We start from the raw sequence: 18,586 nt of genomic DNA on the forward strand, positions 1-18,586 counted from the left end.
TATCAGAGATGGAGTACAGCGCTTGCGACTCGCCGGTCAGGCTGACTGGTGGAGCTGGATGTGGTCCAATTCTTGGGCCACTTACCTATTCCATGGGCTCATTATCTTCGTTACCATCTGTTTGTTGCTCTGTATCATAGCTACTGGTGTGAAATGCCTATGCAACCGTTTGGGTGCCACTGCATTACCACAGATGCTTCAGAGATCCGCCCTAGACGAAAAAGAAACACTGGTTCCACCTACCCCTGACCTATATGAGGAAGTGGCATCCTGCCGGAGCCTAGTAGAGGAGGAGTACCTCCGCCTCGCTCTCATTTCCATCTAAAGTATCCTGAGTGTTATGTGATCAAGGAATGATCAAAGGGGGGAATGTAGAAGTGTATTTCATTTGGAACTTCGCTGATAGGGTTAATATAACAGTTCTGAAAAGCTCTGTGAAAGAGATGTCAACAGGTCAAGGGATGAAATAAAGGGAGTGTGTCTGACCGGCATCTGTGAAAGCAAAGATGTCAGAAGGTTATGGGATGGAATATAGGGAGTGTGACTTTGGTACTAATTAATGTTCTGACCCGCATCTGTAAAAGCAGAGAGGTCAAAAAGGCAAAGAATGGAATGAATGGGAACCGTTACTTTATTGCAGAGATAACGTAATTAAGCTCGTTTGACCAGTTGGAACAAATAAACATTGAAATGTAAGAGGGACTGTCTTTGGAGTGAGTTGAGCCATATGGCCATGGGATACAAAAACCTTTGTATTAATATTGATAGTGACTTGTGCTAATGATTATGTCAAAAATAACCTCCCGGCCTCGAAGAATAATTCCATATATGTACATGTTCTGGATCCTTGCCAAATCATAGGTGTATCTAGGAATTTAAGGGGTCCACCCCTAAGCTGTAAGATGTATAAAGATACCGTCCTTATTCTGGGATTTTGGCACTTCTCGAAGGTGGTTACCCGACTGCTTAGAGATTTGTCCCGGCCGTAAATAAACGAATATTCGTTACTGACGTGTTCGAGTGTTTTACTTCTGGACTGACGATCAGATACGTGAAAGCGCAATTCACATGTGGATGCCAAGATATTGGCGAAGGTGCCGGCGGTGAGGCTGAAGGGGGTCTTCTGAAGGTGGTGGGGGAGGATCAGACGGAGTTCCTGAAGGGTAGGCGGCTGTTGTCGAGCATGTGGTAGCTGCTGAATGTGGTGCTTTTTCCGGCAGAGGGGAAGCAGTCAGAGGAGGTGGTGACATTGGATGCAGAGAAAGTATTTGAGAGAGTGGAGTGGAGGTATCTGTTCTCAGGACTGGCGAAGTTTGGGATTGGGCCTAAGTTTGTGGCCTAGGTAAAATTGCAATATAAGGATCTGACAGCTTGTCTGCGGATGAATGAGGCACAGTCGAGTACTTCCCACCATTCCGGGGAATGAGGCAGGGGTGCCCCATGTCCCCCTCTTGTTCGCGTTGGCGACTAATCCCTTGCAGATTGCGCTGAGGGTTCGGGTTTATGAAGGGAGATAGTGGGGGGCGTGGCGGGAGGCGGGTGTTGGAGCATTCGGTGTCTCTGTACGCCGATGACTTCCTGCTGCATATCACAGACCTGGGCTCTTCAGTGAGGGACATAATGGGGTTGCTAGGGATATTTTGGGGCGTTTTCGTGGTATAAATAGAATTTGAGGAAGAGGGAATATTTTGTCATGTCTCCTTCAGGTGTGGGGTGAAGTGGAAGGGTTGCCATTTAGGATGGCGACAACTGACTTTAGGTACTTGGGGGGTGCAGGTATGGTGGGACTGGGTAAGGCTTGGTAAGTTGAATTTCGTGAGCCGGGGTAGGGAAGGTGGAGGATCTCGGGAGGTGGGACAGTCTGCCTTTGTCATTGGCTGGCTGGGTGCAGGCAGTCAAGATGAATATTTGTTTCTGCTCCAGTGTCTGCTGGTCTTTTTGCCAAAGGTATTTTTTTGAATGGTTGGTTGGCTGGTCTCGTTAATTGTGTGGGCAGGGAAGGTTGCGAGGATAAGGAAGGTGCTCCAGAGGGGCGGTAGTCGAGGGGGCTTGGCTCTCCTGAATCTGTTGCACTATTACTGGTCAGCGAATGTGGAGAAGTTGCGGGGCTAGAGGAAGGAGTCGGAGGCTTTGTGGCTGCAGATGGAGGCGGGGATCCGTAATGGGTTGGGGTTGTGGGCGCTGTCAATGGCGCCGCTGCTGCTATCCACAGGCAAGTATTCTGGGAGTCTGGTAGTGGTAGCCACGCTGAGGTTCTGGGGCAATTCTGACAGCACTTCAAGTTGAGGACAGGGTGGATGGTGATGCCGATAAGAGGGAATCATACGTTTGAGCCAGGGAGGATGGGTGAGAGGTTCTGGGGATGGGAGGAGAGGAAGGGGTGAAAAAGATGAAGGATCTGTTTCTGGCCGAGGAGATTCGCAAGTCTGGGGGAGTTGGGGGTGAAGTATGGGCTGTAGAGTGAAGAGGGCTTCAGGTATATGCATGCGGAATTTCACAAGAAAATCTTTTCCGGGTTTCCCATTGGGGCCGCCCTCCTCGTTGCTGGATGAGTTGCTATCAGTGGGGGGGTTGGAGAGTGTGATCGTCTCATTGATCTATAGTAGGATTATGGGGGAAGATAAGGAGTGAAAGGAAGGGATTAAGTGGGAGGAAGAGTTGGAGATGGGGCTGGAGGAAGTATTCTGGTGCGAAATGTCAATGCCTTGACCTCATGTGTGAGCTGGGTTTGATTCAGCTAAAAATGGTCTATAGGTCCTACTTAATGAAGGAGAGGATGAGCTGGCTGTTTGAGGGGGTGGAGGATAGTTGTGAGCGGTGTGGGAGGGGCCCAGAAAACCATGTCCATATGTTCTGGTCCTGCCCGAAGTTGGAGAAATATCTGGGGTCGTTTTCCGCACCATGTCCAAGGTTCTGCATATGGAATTAGAGCCGGATCTCCTGGAGGCCATATTTGGGGTGTCAGGCCTGCTGGAGATGCAGACAGGATAACAATAATAAACACCCCCCGGACCCGTAACAACGCATATAACGAGCCCCCCCCCCCCCCCCCACCTCCCCCAAACCCGATGAACAACAAAATGAATTTAAAATAAATTAGATTAACATAAACAATACCCCCCTGACCCCCCCCCCCCCCCCCCTCCCCCCCCCCCCCCACCCCGGGTTGCCGCTGCTGCTGACCTAGTTCCCTATCGTTGAGCCAGAAAGTCGAGGAAAGGCTGCCATCGCCGAAAGAACCCTTGTACCGACCCCCTCAGGGCGGGGGCAGATATTAAGGCCTTCGCCTCGTTGATCGGGTCACAGGCGAGTCCGGTTAGGGTGGAGGTCAGCTTCTCCCCCCAGTGCCTCGGCATGGCTGGGGGAACCTGTTGGAGTTCTTCACCATGGTAAAGGTAAATATTTGACCTGAGAGGGGCTGTTGAGGGGTCCCAGCAGAGATGGGGGTTGTTTATTTTGGAGAGCTGGATGCTGCCATGGGGTGGGGCAGGGGCGGAAGGGAGGCTTCGTGTTCTGTTTGTGTAAAAATGTTGAATAAAAATATTTTTTAAAAAGAGAGTCAACCACATTGCTGTGGACCATCATTCACACGTAGGCTAGACAATTGACAATTATTTCATGGTCGTCATTAGACTTTAAAAAAAAATTGAATTCACATTTCACCATCGGCCGTGGTGGGATTTGAACCACAGTCCCCAGAGCATCACCCAGGGTCCCTGGGTTACTAGTTAAGTGAAAATGCCACTGCACCACCGCCCCAGCACTGTGCCAGTGCCTCATCAATTAGGCAGGGGAGCTACTTTTTTTAACAGCACAGCTTTTTATAGTTACATTGCACTAGGATAATAATGGTATTGTTACACCCTAACTTATAATCTCCCCTCCTCTTTACAATAAAATAAGACAAAACAGCTGTGTCCAGTTGCTATGCTGCAGGTTTGCTCCATCTCACCCAGTGTTCATCATAAACCACAATGTACCACATTATCAATTACCCAGTTGCCAGACAATTACCCGAACTAGTAATTTGGCATATTCCATTCAGAAAGGAGAAAGCCCTGGTAATTTCAGAAACTGTTGCCTTAAGTAATAACTGAAAAGGAGCACTTTTCTTTCATTTTCATTAGAAACAGAGGTACAGATTTTCTTTGATTAAACGGGGAGCAATTGCTCCAAACATTGTGGTAGCCTAACCAACTTCATATTGTGCTGTGGTGTACCACAGAAATGAACCAAAGATGAAAAAGACTAGTGATTTATTCCCACCCAGAGGGCAGGCACAAAATAACACACTAAACCATTTGGAAACTTGGAAAACACCTTTCCTCCCACACATGGTCTTCCAGACACAAAAAAAAGCACATTTACATTCCAAATAACACAGAAAAATACATGTTTAGCAGAAAGGTGCGATCTCAAGGCTGTTACCTAACACAGATGGTTACAAATGTCTTCAATCTGGCTCTTTCAGTTCATGGCATCGATGAACAAGCTCATTCCGTGACAGCCATGGAGCAGGTAGCAATTATGCAGCACGCAAGGATTTATATATATATAACTCATGAAAATGTATTACTGAATCTATATCAAGCCTTATTAAATTTATTGTTTGAGAAAAGAGCTTTAATGTTTGATGACTGTTCATTCTGCAACTACATAACAGAACAGTTTGTGCGACACAAATGTAGTGAAACAATTAGGAACATGGGAACATTTCACCACTCAAGCCTGTTCCAACATCCATTGAGATCTGTGACCTAACTCCATACAGTATCTCATGTCCATTTAGTTAACAAGAAACTATCGTCAATCTCAATTTTTAAATTAACAATTGGCTTTGGATTTTGTTTAGTGTCACGTGTACCGAGGTACAGTGAAAAGTATTTTTCTGCGAGCAGCTCAACAGATCATTAAGTACATGAAAAGAAATACATAATAGGGCAACACAAGGTATACAATGTAACTACATAAACACTGGCATCGGGTGAAGCGTACAGAGGTGTAGTGTTAATCAGGTCAGTCCATAAGAGGGTCGTTTAGGAGTCTGGAACAGCAGGGAAGAAGCTGTTTTTGAGTCTGTTCGTGCGTGTTCTCAGACTTTTGTCTCTCCTGTCCGATGGAAGAAGTTGGAAGAGTGAGTAAGCTGGGAGGGAGGAGTCTTTGATTATGCTGCCCGCTTTCCCCAGGCAGTGGGAGGTGTAGATGGAGTCAATGGATGGGAGGCAGGCTTGTGTGATGGAGGAGGCAGGTTCGTACAATTGACTGTCATTTTCAGAAACTAATCCCATCCTTAAAAGTCATTTGGCTCCAATTTTTAGACTCTGCCCTCAAGTCCTCGACTGCCCATCATGAATGCCTTCTCTCCATCGACCTTATCTATTCCTCTTAATATCTTGAAAACTTCAATCATATCACCCTTTAACCTTCTCAGTCCCAGGGTATACAACCATAGTTTGCAACATCTTGCCTCATAATTTAATCCTTTGAGCCCAGGCATGAATCTAGTGAATCCAAGGTCTTCCATTCCTAAGGTGCAATGCCCAGTACTGCTCAACACACTCGAGGTGTGGTCTATGTTACATTCTTATGCTTGGCCAGTAGGAATGATTCACAGAAGGATGTCTAGTTCTTGACGAGTTAAAATATTTTATTATAAAATAAATGTGTAGTAAAGATAACTATAATCAATATACTACAAACTACTTGATGCGACCATCAATTCACACAAGACGGAGAGTTGAAGTGAACAGTGGTTTTAATCAGCCAGAACTGTGCCTGCCTGCGACTGCTCTGTACTGAGTGCCGCCAACAGGCTGCAGATCTATATACCTCACCCAAGGGGGCGGAGCCATAGGCGGAGCCCACAAGGGCATCAACATAATACAATACAATGTAATGTAATACAATGGTGAATGGTAGCAGTAATACATTCACCACTGGGCAATGCTGCCTGAGGTGCTGGTAGTGGCCGCAGAAATAGCAAGGTCGCCCCCCCAGGTTGGGCAGGCAGCCGCACGGCACAGGCCTGGGACACCCTCTGGTCGGGTGTCCACGAGGGAACCGCGTGGTTGGAGGGAAAAGCACTGAGGCTCTGGAAAGCAACTTCTAAGGAGGTGGATAGTATTACCGTCTCTTCTAGGTCGAGGGCGCCCTTTTCGAGCAGGCGCTGTCTGACATAGTTGGACAGGACCCCAGCCACATAGGTGTCCCAAATGGCGTGTTCCATATGCTGCGAGGCGGTGACAGCTTTGTAACTGCAGTTTCAAGCAAGTACCCTCAGGTCGCATAGGTATTCCTCCAGCGATTCCCTGGGGCATTGACGACGAGTGGTGAGGAGATGCCGCGCGAACACTTCGTTCACCGGCCTCACATAATGTCTTTTCAGGATCGCGACCGCGTCTGCGTACGTGGTCGTTTCCTCGATCAGCATGGAGATTCTATGGCTCATCCCAGGCGTGGAGGAGACTCAGTTTCTGTTCCTCGGTGACGGCGAGCGAAGAGAAGGCGGCAAGGTAGGCCTCAAAACAGCGGAGCCAGTGGGAAAAGATTCCTTTGGCTTCAGCTGCCTGTGGGGCGAGTTCCAGTCGATCAGGTTTGAGGGCTGCTTCCATAGCAATATTGTAGCTGATTAAATTGATGTGACCTTCAATTCAGACGAGACGGAGAGTTGAAGTGACCAGTGGTTTTGATCAGCTAGAACTGTGCCTGCCTGCGACTGTTCTGTACTGAGTCCCGCCTACAGGCTGCAGATCTAAATACCTCCCCCGAGGGGGCGGAGCCATAGGCAGAGCCCGCAAGGGCATCAACAGAATACAATACAATGTAATGTAATACAATGGTGAATGGTAGCAGTAATACATTCACCACACCACTAATACTAATAAATTAGCCTAGATCTACTACGACTATCCACTAACACAACTAACTCCCAAGTCCTTGAGGTATAGAGTCATATGGTAGATTTATACTGCCACCTACTGCTTGGAGGTCGTTTATATCATTATATACATGATAGCTTTTGCATATCATTACAATTTAACCAGGGCTTTGTATAGTTGAAGCTGCTCCTTTGTATTCTAGTCCTCTAGATATAAATTCCAAGAGTCTTTTTAATGTACAATTAATTGTTACATTATATATTTAATGTAAAACAGCGAAACTTGATCAGGATATTTCAACATGGCCTCGTGCAACAATATAAACAATTTGACTTTTAGAAAGGTAAACATCATAATCATGGGCACCCTAATTTAATTGATGGTGTTTTAAGATGCAGATCTTGGCCAACACCAGCAGTCAAAAAAAGTGGGTTTATAAAATAAAACAATTAAAATCCTTGATCTGTTTTTTTCATGTTATCTGGATTTAGATGGCTGCAGAGGGCAAAATGGAATTTTGGCAGACAGGTTTAATCAACACAAATTCAAATCCTTGGGATGCACATCTCCAAAAATCATTCCAGGTCCACCCACGTCGACGCTACCACCAAGAAAGCACAACAGTGCCTATACTTCTTCAGGAAACTAAGAAAATTTGGCATGTCCACATTAACCCTCACCAACTTTTACAGATGCACCATAGAAAGCATCCTATCGGGCTGCACCACAGCCTGGTATGGTAACTGCTCGGCCCAGGACCGCAAGAAACTTCAGAGAGTTGTGAACACCGCCCAGTCCATCACACAAACCTGCCTCCCATCCATTGACTCCATCTACACCTCCCGCTGCCTGGGGAAAGCGGGCAGCATAATCAAAGATCCCTCCCACCCGGCTTACTCACTCTTCCAACTTCTTCCATTGGGCAGGAGATACAGAAGTCTGAGAACATGCACAAACAGACTCAAAAACAACTTCTTCCCCACTGTCACCAGACTCCTAAATGACCGTCTTATGGACTGACCTCATTAACATTATTAATGTTAATAATGACCTCATTAATGCCAGTGCTTATGTAGTTACACTGTATATCTTGTGTTGCCCTATTATGTATTTTCTTTTCTTCCCTTTCCTTCCCATGTACTTAATGATCTGTTGAGCTGCTCGCAGAAAAATACTTTTCACTGTACCTCGGTACACGTGACAATAAACCACCCCCAATCCAATCCAAACGTGACATTTGAAAAAACAAAATCAAAGTTTCAAATGAGGTAATGGTGCTTTTAACAGCAACATATAATGCTGCTGATGCCTCTTTCTGTTGCCAAGAAGACCTCAATTATTTAGAATGAAATGGTCACAACCTTCGAAATGTCAATCAGAAACATGTCTTTTCAGCTGTAAAAAAATTGCGTGCAGCATGTGGTACAGATGCTCTTAAGCAACTAGTCACATCAACCTTTTTCAATATGAGTTGCCCTCTTTGACTACGAGATGGATATAGGTTAGCTCAATCAATTTACTAAACAAACCAGCTTTTCAAGTTTATCACAATAAATTCCACGGTTGCAATTTTGCAACAAATGTCTCACTGAATCAATGCGACATCTGAGAAACCAACATTTGGTACTGAATGAATGAAGTTTATTATTTTTATTTTTGCACGTTCTGCTAAAAGAAACACAATAAAAATAGCTTTGATGTTGTGCAGCCTTTCATTGCACTCAGTCTTTCTATAATAGATGCTTCTAGCTCTTATCCTGTTATGCGTGAGACCTACCAGAGTGAAGGTGTTTCTCCTCAGGCTCTTGGACTGGAGAGAGAGAGAGAGCGAGAGAGAACGAGAGAGAGACAGTTTCTGTGCAATAGGTTTTGCAACAATTAAACATTTATGGTTGTCATGAGCAATGCACATCAGTCTATGCGTGACAGAGAAAACAAAACAAAGAACCAAGGCTTTCAGTCCTCATGTAACAGCTCTGGAACGCTGGAAAAGGCAATCCAAGGTCTTTTAACTTCAGAGTAAAGCTGCTGAAAATGCAGTCAAAGTTGTTTTGTTGCTGTAGTAAAAATGACTGGCTTGTTGATCAGTTGACAACATTACTGAATCAGTGAAAAACCAGCAGCAAGTTTCTGCCTCAGATTTCACATTCCTCAGCACGGTGAGCTTGGCGGGGACCTGTGGCAGCAAAAAAAAAATCAGATGCAGTCAAAGTAAACAACCTTATATCATTTAGAAAGCAACAAAATACTGTTCAATTAAGGCACCTTTACCAGTGATAAATTCATTCTCGAACCAATCCCCCCCCCCCCCCCCCCACCCCCGAACAAGCTTACACTGCCACTTTGAAGCAATGGAAGAATTAACATCACAAGTTTCAGCAGGCCACAATCCTATATTATTATCTAGGATCCAGCTCTAATTGTCCTTTATTTTTCCTCATGTAAAGTACCCAATTCTCTTTTTTTCCCCCAATCAAGAGGCAATTTAGCGTGGTCAATCCACCTAGCCTGCACATCTTTGGGTTGTGGGGGTGAGACCCATGCAGACACGGGGAGAATGTAGATTTCATCGAGCCATGCTTGGATCAGCTGCGCTCGCAGTCAAGGAAGGTCTGGGTAGTGGCGAGGGGTTTATTGAGTGTATTGGGGGGGGGGGGGACCCATGGAGATTTAGGAGGCTGAGGGCGAAGGAATTTTCATATTTCTTCTATGTGCCCCGGGTGCATTCCCAGATTGACTTTATCGTGGTGGATAAGACATTGCTGGATGGGTGGTCGACTTGGAGTATTCGGTGATTGTGGCTTCTGACCACACGCCACAGAGTGGATTTGCAAGTGGACTGGGGTGGGGGGGGGAGGTGTGGTAGCACCCACAGTGGAGGCTGGATGCGGGATTGGTAGTGAATGAGGAGGTTGTTATGGGCCAGGGTTTAAAGAACCTCAAAGTGTATCATGGAGTTCACCTGACCCACAACCTTTAATCGATTGTGGTTATGGGGAGCACACGGGCCTACGTTGCGGATGTGGTGCAACAGAGATCCACGTTACTTTTAAATTAAAACAATGTTTATTTATGAAACCAGTTAACACTTTATAAACCCACAGTAAACATCTTAACAACTATCAACACCAACAATCCCGACAGATACAATATTGAATAGGTAACCCTTAATCTTTCCTTGCAACATCCATAAGACAAGTACCCTCTTTAACACCAAGATCAGGTTTAAATTCTCTACTGAGAGCAGTTATCACTTTGAAATCACCCAAATGAACACTCTTCAGGTTGTAGAGAGATTCATGCACGGTTTTGGGGGAGTTTATTTCAATGCGGGTTGTGGCCACCTGGGGTGACCACTGCCCAAACACAAAATGGAAGACTGCAAGGAATGCAGGGAAAATTGGACAGGTTGTAAAAAGCAAGCAGCCTGCAGAGTGCTTGTATATTTGGACTGCTGCAGAAACCAGTTTGGCTGTTGCTGAAACCAGACAATGCTATGAAAAGAAACAGTTAGCATATTAATGAGGCGATACCGGGCGATCCCCAGGCACAAAAGACACAAGTGGGGCAGCACGGTAGCATGGTGGTTAGCATAAATGCTTCACAGCTCCAGGGTCCCAGGTTCGATTCCCGGCTGGGTCACTGTCTGTGTGGAGTCTGCACGTCCTCCCCGTGTGTGCGTGGGTTTCCTCCGGGTGCTCCGGTTTCCTCCCACAGTCCAAAGATGTGCGGGTTAGGTGGATTGGCCATGCTAAATTGCCCGTAGTGTCCTAATAGTAAGGTTAAAGGGGTGAGTTGTTGGGTTACGGGTATAGGGTGGATATGTGGGTTTGAGTAGGGTGATCATGGCTCGGCACAACATCGAGGGCCGAAGGGCCTGTTCTGTGCTGTACTGTTCTATGTTCTATGTTAAGTTAACACTAATCGGTACATTGGATGGAAGGCCAGACTTTTCAGCGCCAAAGAAGCCCAAAACAATAAGTCCCAAGGACCGCCCCAGTGATCGAGCAACTGCCCCGCTATTGGGGAATTCAAATCAATCGATTGGGAAGAGACCCAATCGATTACAAGAGTATAGAGGGTCCGGAAGGGCCCAGCTCCAAGAAGCGGGCCCGGCTGGAGGCCGAGTCGGCGGGCGGCGGCTCGGCGGGCGGAGCGCCCAGGTGGGCGCAAGACCCTGAGAGGAGTATAAAACAGAGACCCCGACCCCAGCCCGGTCTCTCTGTCAGCCTCTCCTTGACCAGCTTGCCCTCCCAGCAGAACACCGTTGCAGCAGAAGAACCTTGTGCTGGAGAGGTCTGGGCAGAAGCCGCCAGCAAGTAAGTCACAACGCACGCTATGGGAATAGACACTGCTGACCCCTTTAGACCATAACCACTGGAAGTCTGCGGACCCTGGACAAAGCTAGAAGCCGCTGTTCCCTGACCCGGCAGTCCCCTTATCCAGATAAGTATTTGGCCTAGTAGTGATAGGATTAGTCTAGTCTTATAGTTTATATGCATGATTAGTAGATTACTGTAATATAATAAACATGTCTTGTTGGAACTTACTAATTGGTGTATGGTTTTATTGCTTTGAACTTGACCTTGAAACTTGTGGCGGTATCTTAACGATACCTGGCGATTCCAAAGCTAAGTAACGAAACAGAGCCAAATTGAGTGTTAAGCACACTCACCCAGAACGAGCAACATTTAGTGGCGACATCCGACGGGACTCGATTAGAAGTGGCCTCCCCACTCCGAGAGAACCCAGAAATTTGAATCTGAAATCCAATTGGGAAAAGGAAAAACCACAAGTGTTCAAGTAGTTCAAACCAATACTCCTAATTCGGAAGTGTGTTTTTGCATGCGTAACTAACAGGGTTGTAAGGTAAAACCGAGAGATTTTTGTTGTGACAAACTGTCGGGAGTTTTATAATTCGAAACAGCGAAAGCCGTACCCGTATTTTATAAGCATTGCCTTATTATCCCTCGTTCCAAATTTAAGAGAGCATAGGAGAAAAAGAAATGGCCACGCAGGCAATGGAACGCCTCATGAACCCAGAGCAGTTCGTGATCGCAGCGACCAGCAGCAGCAGAGTAGGTCAGTCTCCCGTGTGGGAGCTGGAACTCAGGAAGTACCTCAAAGGGAAAGGATGGCCCCTTTGGAGTGAGTTTTGTGTGAATGAGGAGACAGGTCTCGGGGGTATAGGACATACTTGGTGGGAGAACCTATCTGGAATTCACAAAAAGAGTTTAGGTAAAGCATGTAAGCCGATGGCAATTGTGTCCTGCTTGGCACAATTGCGAGGCACAGAGGAGGTCGTCAGGACGCTCCGAGCAGAGTTAGAGGAGAAGAACAGAATGAGCAAAGTGGATGTCAGGGACATCGAAACGGAAAATATAGGATTGAGGCAACGACTGACAGATAAGGATAGAGAGGTGGATGATGCCAAGAGGGCACATCAGTCTTGTCTAGCCCACCTGAGCAGTTCTCAAGTTCAATATGAAAAAGCCTATCAAGATGTGCAGCATGCAGTCTTGGTAAGAGAAGAGTCAGAAAAGCAGGTAGAGGCACTGCAAAGGCAATGCTCTGACCTAAAGGCAGCTTTAAGGGCACTCCATGCTGCCACCACTGAGCAAAGGCAAAGCACAGTGGATCACGCGAAATGTAGGAAGCAGATTGCGGAGCTGCAATCTCTGCTTTCTGTGCAGAATGGCTTCCAAGAGACATTTGGGACACAGTTAGAAGAAGAAAATGCCCCAGTTTGGCAGGAATTGAGTGAGACAGCGCAGCGATATGTTCAGGGAACATGTTCGTCAGCAGCGCAACAGAAAAGGAAAGCGCCCCAACCCCCCACAGATCAGATATCACCCGCACCAATGAACCCAGTCACCACCCAAAGAAAAGCAACCACAGAAACCGCACCCAAGGTCACATACACCACCCGCTTACCTGTAACACAACTAAGGGACGCGTGTGAGAAAATCACCCCGTTCCTCCCCACTGCAGACCCCCACCAATTTTTCGCACGAGTGAAACAGCAGGCGACCATGTACGGCCTGGATGAGCGAGAGCAGGTGAAGCTCACAGTTTTGAGTTTAGACTCATCAGTTGTAGCAGCCCTCCCCCGACCCACAGAACGTTGGAGGAGGCACCCTCGAAGAGATGCAAACAGCTATTTTAGACGCGATAGGGTACAATAGAGGAGACCCAGTCGAAGGCCTAAATAAGTGTAGGCAGAAAAGGACCGAGCACCCCACAGCATTCGCAGGAAGGCTGTGGATTCATTTCACTACTGTTTTTGGTGATTTAGACCACGCACATTTAACCCGAGATAATATGGTTAAATGGACTCGCACAATCATATCCCATGCCATAGATGCAGGACAGAATGTCTGCTCCAATTATGACCCCCTCAGAAGAGGCCAATAATGAAAAATGGGTATTGAAAAGATTGTCCCGCGCTTGGGAGCAATCTGTCCACGGCAAGGTAACAGTAAAGAACCCCGAAGAAGCTCAGGCTGCAGCAGATATTCAGGCAGTGAAAGTACACCAAAACCCCGCATGGGTAAATGAGGGAAAGAACAGCCCCCCCCCCCCCCCCCCCCCCCCCAAGAAGCCACAAGAATGTTATAACTGCGGACAGTTAGGGCATTTTGCTAGGGAATGCAACACTCCACAGAAATCGCAGAGAGGCCAGCAGACAGGCACTCTGACCAGGAACAAAGCAAAGCCAATCCACAGTATAGGGACGCAGTCAGGACAGACCAATGTGGACGGAACGGTCCGACGGTGTTCGGGCTCCCCCACTTGGGTCTGTGACACCCTCTGGGACACATCCGGAAGACGGGTGGTCACAGCGAAAATTCTGGGAAAACCCATAGAATTACTTTGGGACACAGGAGGGTCCTGCACAACCATTGATTCCTCCACTACACCACAGGCAGACACATGGCCCACTACAGCCACAATTACACTCAGCGGCTTTGCAGGTCACTCGCAGCAGGGACACATTACAGCCCCTGTACCCATCCAACTAGGGAATATCTCCACCAGACACCCCATTGTTTTAGTTAATCTGCCCCGAACAGCAGAACACATACTGGGCATTGACTTTATGAATGCCCACAGCCTGTCGTTAGACCCAGTAAATCAGAGTCTGGCGAATGGCGAAATCAGACAGAGCACCCGCAATGCTCACAGTAGGAGAGTACGCAAACAGGATTAGCACAGTAGGCGACTATTGTTTTGACCCGACCACACTTAGCACGGAGTTAGGGAAGTTAACACTTAGTTAGGGAAGTTTTGAATAGGCACAGGACAGCATTTGCCAGTCACCGGCACGACTGTGGCAGAATGACTTGACAAGTTCAAATCACAGGACCTGACCCCCGACCACAGCGACAGTACAGATTTCCCCTAGAAGCAGAGGGAGAAATTGGAAAAGTTATAGAGAGCATATTGGAGCAGGGTGTACTTAGGACAATAGCCTCGACTAATAATGCCCCTATTTGGCCAGTGAGGAAGCCCGACGGATCATGGCGTCTGACCATTGATTATCAGGAACTCAACAAAGTTACCCCAGCAGTAGCCCCCATGGTAGCAACAAGTCCCGAGACCATGCTCAAGCAGGGACTCCACTCCAAATATTTCACGGTATTGGACATTAGCAACGGCTTTTGGTCAATCCCATTGGCAAAGGCGTGCCAGTACAAATTTGCCTTCACATTCAAAGGATAGCAGTACACGTGGACATGCCTCCCACAAGGATTCCACAATTCCCCCTCCATTTTCCACCGACAGCTGGCAAATGGACTAGCAAACTTTTCCCGACCCGAATGACTGGTACAGTATGTGGACGACCTATTACTGCAGACAGACACCAAGGCAGAGCACATCACACTTCTGTCTGAACTCCTGGAATTTCTGAACTCAATCGGATGTAAGGTTAACCCCAGAAAGGCCCAAATATTGGAGAATCAAGTGATGTATTTGGGTACAATCATCACACACGGCAAACGTGAGATCGAGTTCAAAAGAATTGACTCGATCGTCAAATTACCCCTTCCCCAAAATGTTTCAGCCCTCCGGTCGTTTTTAGGACTGGTTGGGTATTGTTGGAACCATATCGATGGTTTTGCGATCAAGGCAGCCCCACCATCAGACCTCCTTAAGAAAGGTGCCCCTTGGGAATGGCTTCCACAGCATAGAGGCTGTGGAAGAGTTAAAGAAAGCCCTCAGCGCAGCACCCACACTACAAGTTCCAGACCCGCTATCCCCCTATGCAATTGAGGTAGCTAGCACCGATCTGACTCTCTCGGCCGTGCTCCTTCAGGAACTGCACGAGCAGCTACGACCAGTGGCTTATGCCTCACGACTGTTAGACCCCGTGGAGTAAGGTTTCTCAGCCTGCGAAAGGCACCTGCTCGCGGTATTCTGGGCAGTACAATACTTTTCTTACATTACCGGACTCAACCCCATCACCATTTTGACCGAACACACCCCACACAGTTACTTTTAGACGGACGACTGAAGGACGGTTCAGTGAGCCAGATAAGAGCAGCTAGATGGACACTTCTGTTACAAGGACGGGACATAACAGTTAAACGAACCAGGACACACACATTTTTAGCGGACAACCTACAGTATCCAGGACAACCCCATGAATGCGAGATAGTAGCACCCCTACACAACACAGGACCCTTTATTGCTAAGACGCCCCCCCCAGGAAGATAGGGAATTCAAGCCAGAGCCCCCAGCACACAGACACGTGTACCCCACTAAAGATATATGTGGATGGTTCATCCACAGTTTTAGATGGAGAACACATCACTGGATGCGGGATTTACGTGGAAGATGCGCAGGGACGCGCTTTAGAGGAGATATCTCTAAAACTACCAGGTCACTTAGGCACGCAGGCAGCAGAGCTCGCGGCCATAGCATACATAGTGGACCACCCAGATTTGTTCCGCAGCCCAGCAGACATATATTTGGACAGTTTGTATGTCTGTAACAGCCGCACAGATTTTCTACCCCTGTGGAGGACAAGAGGTTTTGTCTCCGCGGACGGAAAGCCCCTTCCATCAGCCCCATTACTCCGCCATATCCTAGAGAAGGCAAAGGATATGGCATTATTAAGGTTAGAAGCCACCATCGATCATCCCCCCCTGGAAATGTGAAAGCCGATGCACTGGCTAAAGCAGGTTCCAGGCGAGGTCACTTTTGGACACCCCCTGCTAGCGCACCAGCTAGCGCCCCTGTGAGTTCAGTTCAGGTCTCACAGAGAGACATAGAAGATTTAGTACAGGCACAGAAGCAGGACTCAAATCTCCGGGGGATTTTATAAGGAAACTTTGTGGCCCAATACGACTAATTCAAACACGCTTTGACCACACATGAGGGTGTGATTATCAAAGACAAGTTGTATGTGGTTCCTGAGAAAGACAGGAATCAAATGATTGCCTTATTCCATGATGGTCATGGACACCAAGGGATCGACCCTACCACAGCCTACCTGAGACAGCTCTGTTGGTTGCCCAATTTAAGAGACGATGTAACGCACAACATTGAAAACTGTTTGATTTGTGCGCAGAATAACCCAGAAAGGTATTCTAAGAAAGCACAACTCAGCCACACTCGCCCTGTTAATGGCCCCTGGACAAACCTCCAGATCGATTTTATAGGTCCATTGCCCCCTTGCAGGAATGGCTATAAATATGTTCTGGTGGTCATAGACACGTTTACGAAATGGGTAGAAGCATTCCCACCTCGTACAAACACTGCAAAGACAGCCGCAAAGATCCTGACCCACCACATTTTTACTAGATGGGGACTCCCCAGAAGTATTGAATCAGATCAGGGATCTCATTTTACAGGATGGGTCATGAAGAACGTCCTGACCATATTCGGCATCAAACAAAAAATTCACATTGCGTATCACGCCCAGTCAAGCGGGATAGTGGAACGCATGAATCGGACTCTAAACTCGACCCTTAGAAAGGTGGTACAGGAGAACAATTCAACTTGGGATTCAGTGCTCCCATTCGCATTTATGTTTATACGAAACACTGTTTCAGCATCAACAGGTTTCACCCCACACATACTCATGACCGGACGCCCTATGAAAGGTTCAGAATTCCTTTTAGGACTCGACATGACCAGCCCAGAAGTGACGGCCCTCACACACGAGAAAGCAGTAAAACAATTAGTTGAGACTGTAAGGTCGGCTCAGCTAGCAGCCGCAGTAAAATTGGGTAAGAAACGGAAACAGAGCAAGGCCTGTTTCAACAAAAATGTCCATACCACAGAATTTCAGGTTGGGCAACAAGTAATGTTATCAGTGTATAACCCCAGCACGTTTTTGGCCCCAAAATTTTCCGGCCCATACTCAATTTCGGACAAAAACAGCCCATCAGTATATAGGATAAAGTACCCAAACTGGAGAACTGCGTGGTTCCATATTAACCAGTTAAAGGCTTATGGAACACAGTCAAACCACTCACACCATGTCCTGCTAGACGCAGCAGAACACCACGCGCCGCCCACAAGAGACACATTTCCACCCTCCCCCTCACAGACCAGTTCCTCATCGGACTCGACCTAGACTCCGCTCATTGACTTCAGACCACGCTCTGAAACGCCCACAAGCTGCCACAGCAGAGACAGCGACTGTGACTTGGACGACAGCCACAGCACGCCTCTCTACTGCCCTGATACAACAGACCCCACACACATCACCTACGACACCGACTACAGTGATTTAGAGATCACTTATATTAAAACTCCAGACCCACACCCAAACCCACCGCCCAACTATGACGACCCCGAAAACGTTCATTCGCATTTAGACCCCACGATTTGGCACAGGGACAATTCATGGAGACTTGTCCGCAATGACGAGAGTGACCCCTGGTCACACAATGCAAAAATTGCTTGCCTGATCCATACAAGGGTATGGGATCTGGGAGAAGAGGATGACTCTGAGTCTGACTCCTGACACGGCAACCTATTTGCGACCCTGTTCGCAAAGAATGAAGAGAAGTGAGGTGTCCAGATGATGTAAAAAGAGGAACCGCTTGAGAGATAAACGGTGTCCTTTCTGATGGAACCTGCACGCATGTTGGTTATGATGTTTGTTTGCATGTTAAGTATTTGATTTGGAGATTGGCCACTCGCTTTTCAGCCGAAAAACTTGTGACCACCTCACATGCACGTTAGTTTGTCCGCCGATATTTCTGAGAACTTGACTCGGCTGCAATGTCTGAAGCCCAACCTAAGGCTTCACCCTTCACCCCACTAGGAGCATCTTGGCTCCCTCTTTTTTTTAGGTGCCCCTCTATTCTGGGAATAGAGGCTGCAATTCAACAATTAATACATTCATGCCCGTTCGTTCTAGGTCGCTCAGGCAGTGGAGAAACAGCATTGAGGACCTGCCCTGTCTGAGGACCCCCCTCTGGTCAGCTAAGCTCGGGTACAGCACAGCACGCCCTACCCGAGGATTCCACCCAAATCTTATCCGTCGCGGCCCATACGCAACTCATTTGACTTTTCTCATTTCTAAAGTTTGGTTTCATTTTGTTTAAGGTAGCCCTTCGGCCGCCATTCCATATGCTATTTACATCCAGGAACATTCGGATGGTAAATCACAAAACCTGCGAGACGGCTCGCAGTGGCACAGTTGTTAGGTGCATGTCTGGTCCTAAATTCGCTTTTGAAAAAAAAATGAG

The 18,586-nt window shown here is 47.4% G+C and overlaps 1 protein-coding gene across 2 annotated transcripts in view; it reads right to left on the reverse strand.

The window, feature by feature from the left end:
• Positions 1-8,497: 8,497 nt before the first annotated feature.
• The window catches only part of aebp2 (AE binding protein 2), a 138,227-nt gene continuing 128,138 nt past the window's right edge, over positions 8,498-18,586 (reverse strand). For both annotated transcript variants that reach the window (XR_005462270.1, XM_038811087.1), the window contains one exon: positions 8,498-9,054. Coding sequence is in view for 1 of the 2 variants with exons in the window: in XM_038811087.1 (XP_038667015.1) it covers positions 9,030-9,054 (25 nt within the window). In the remaining variant the exon portion in view is untranslated. The remainder of the gene's footprint in view (positions 9,055-18,586) is intronic.

The sequence above is a fragment of the Scyliorhinus canicula genome, chromosome 11 (assembly GCF_902713615.1).
Source record: "Scyliorhinus canicula chromosome 11, sScyCan1.1, whole genome shotgun sequence".
NCBI classification, from domain to species: Eukaryota; Metazoa; Chordata; class Chondrichthyes; order Carcharhiniformes; family Scyliorhinidae; genus Scyliorhinus; species Scyliorhinus canicula.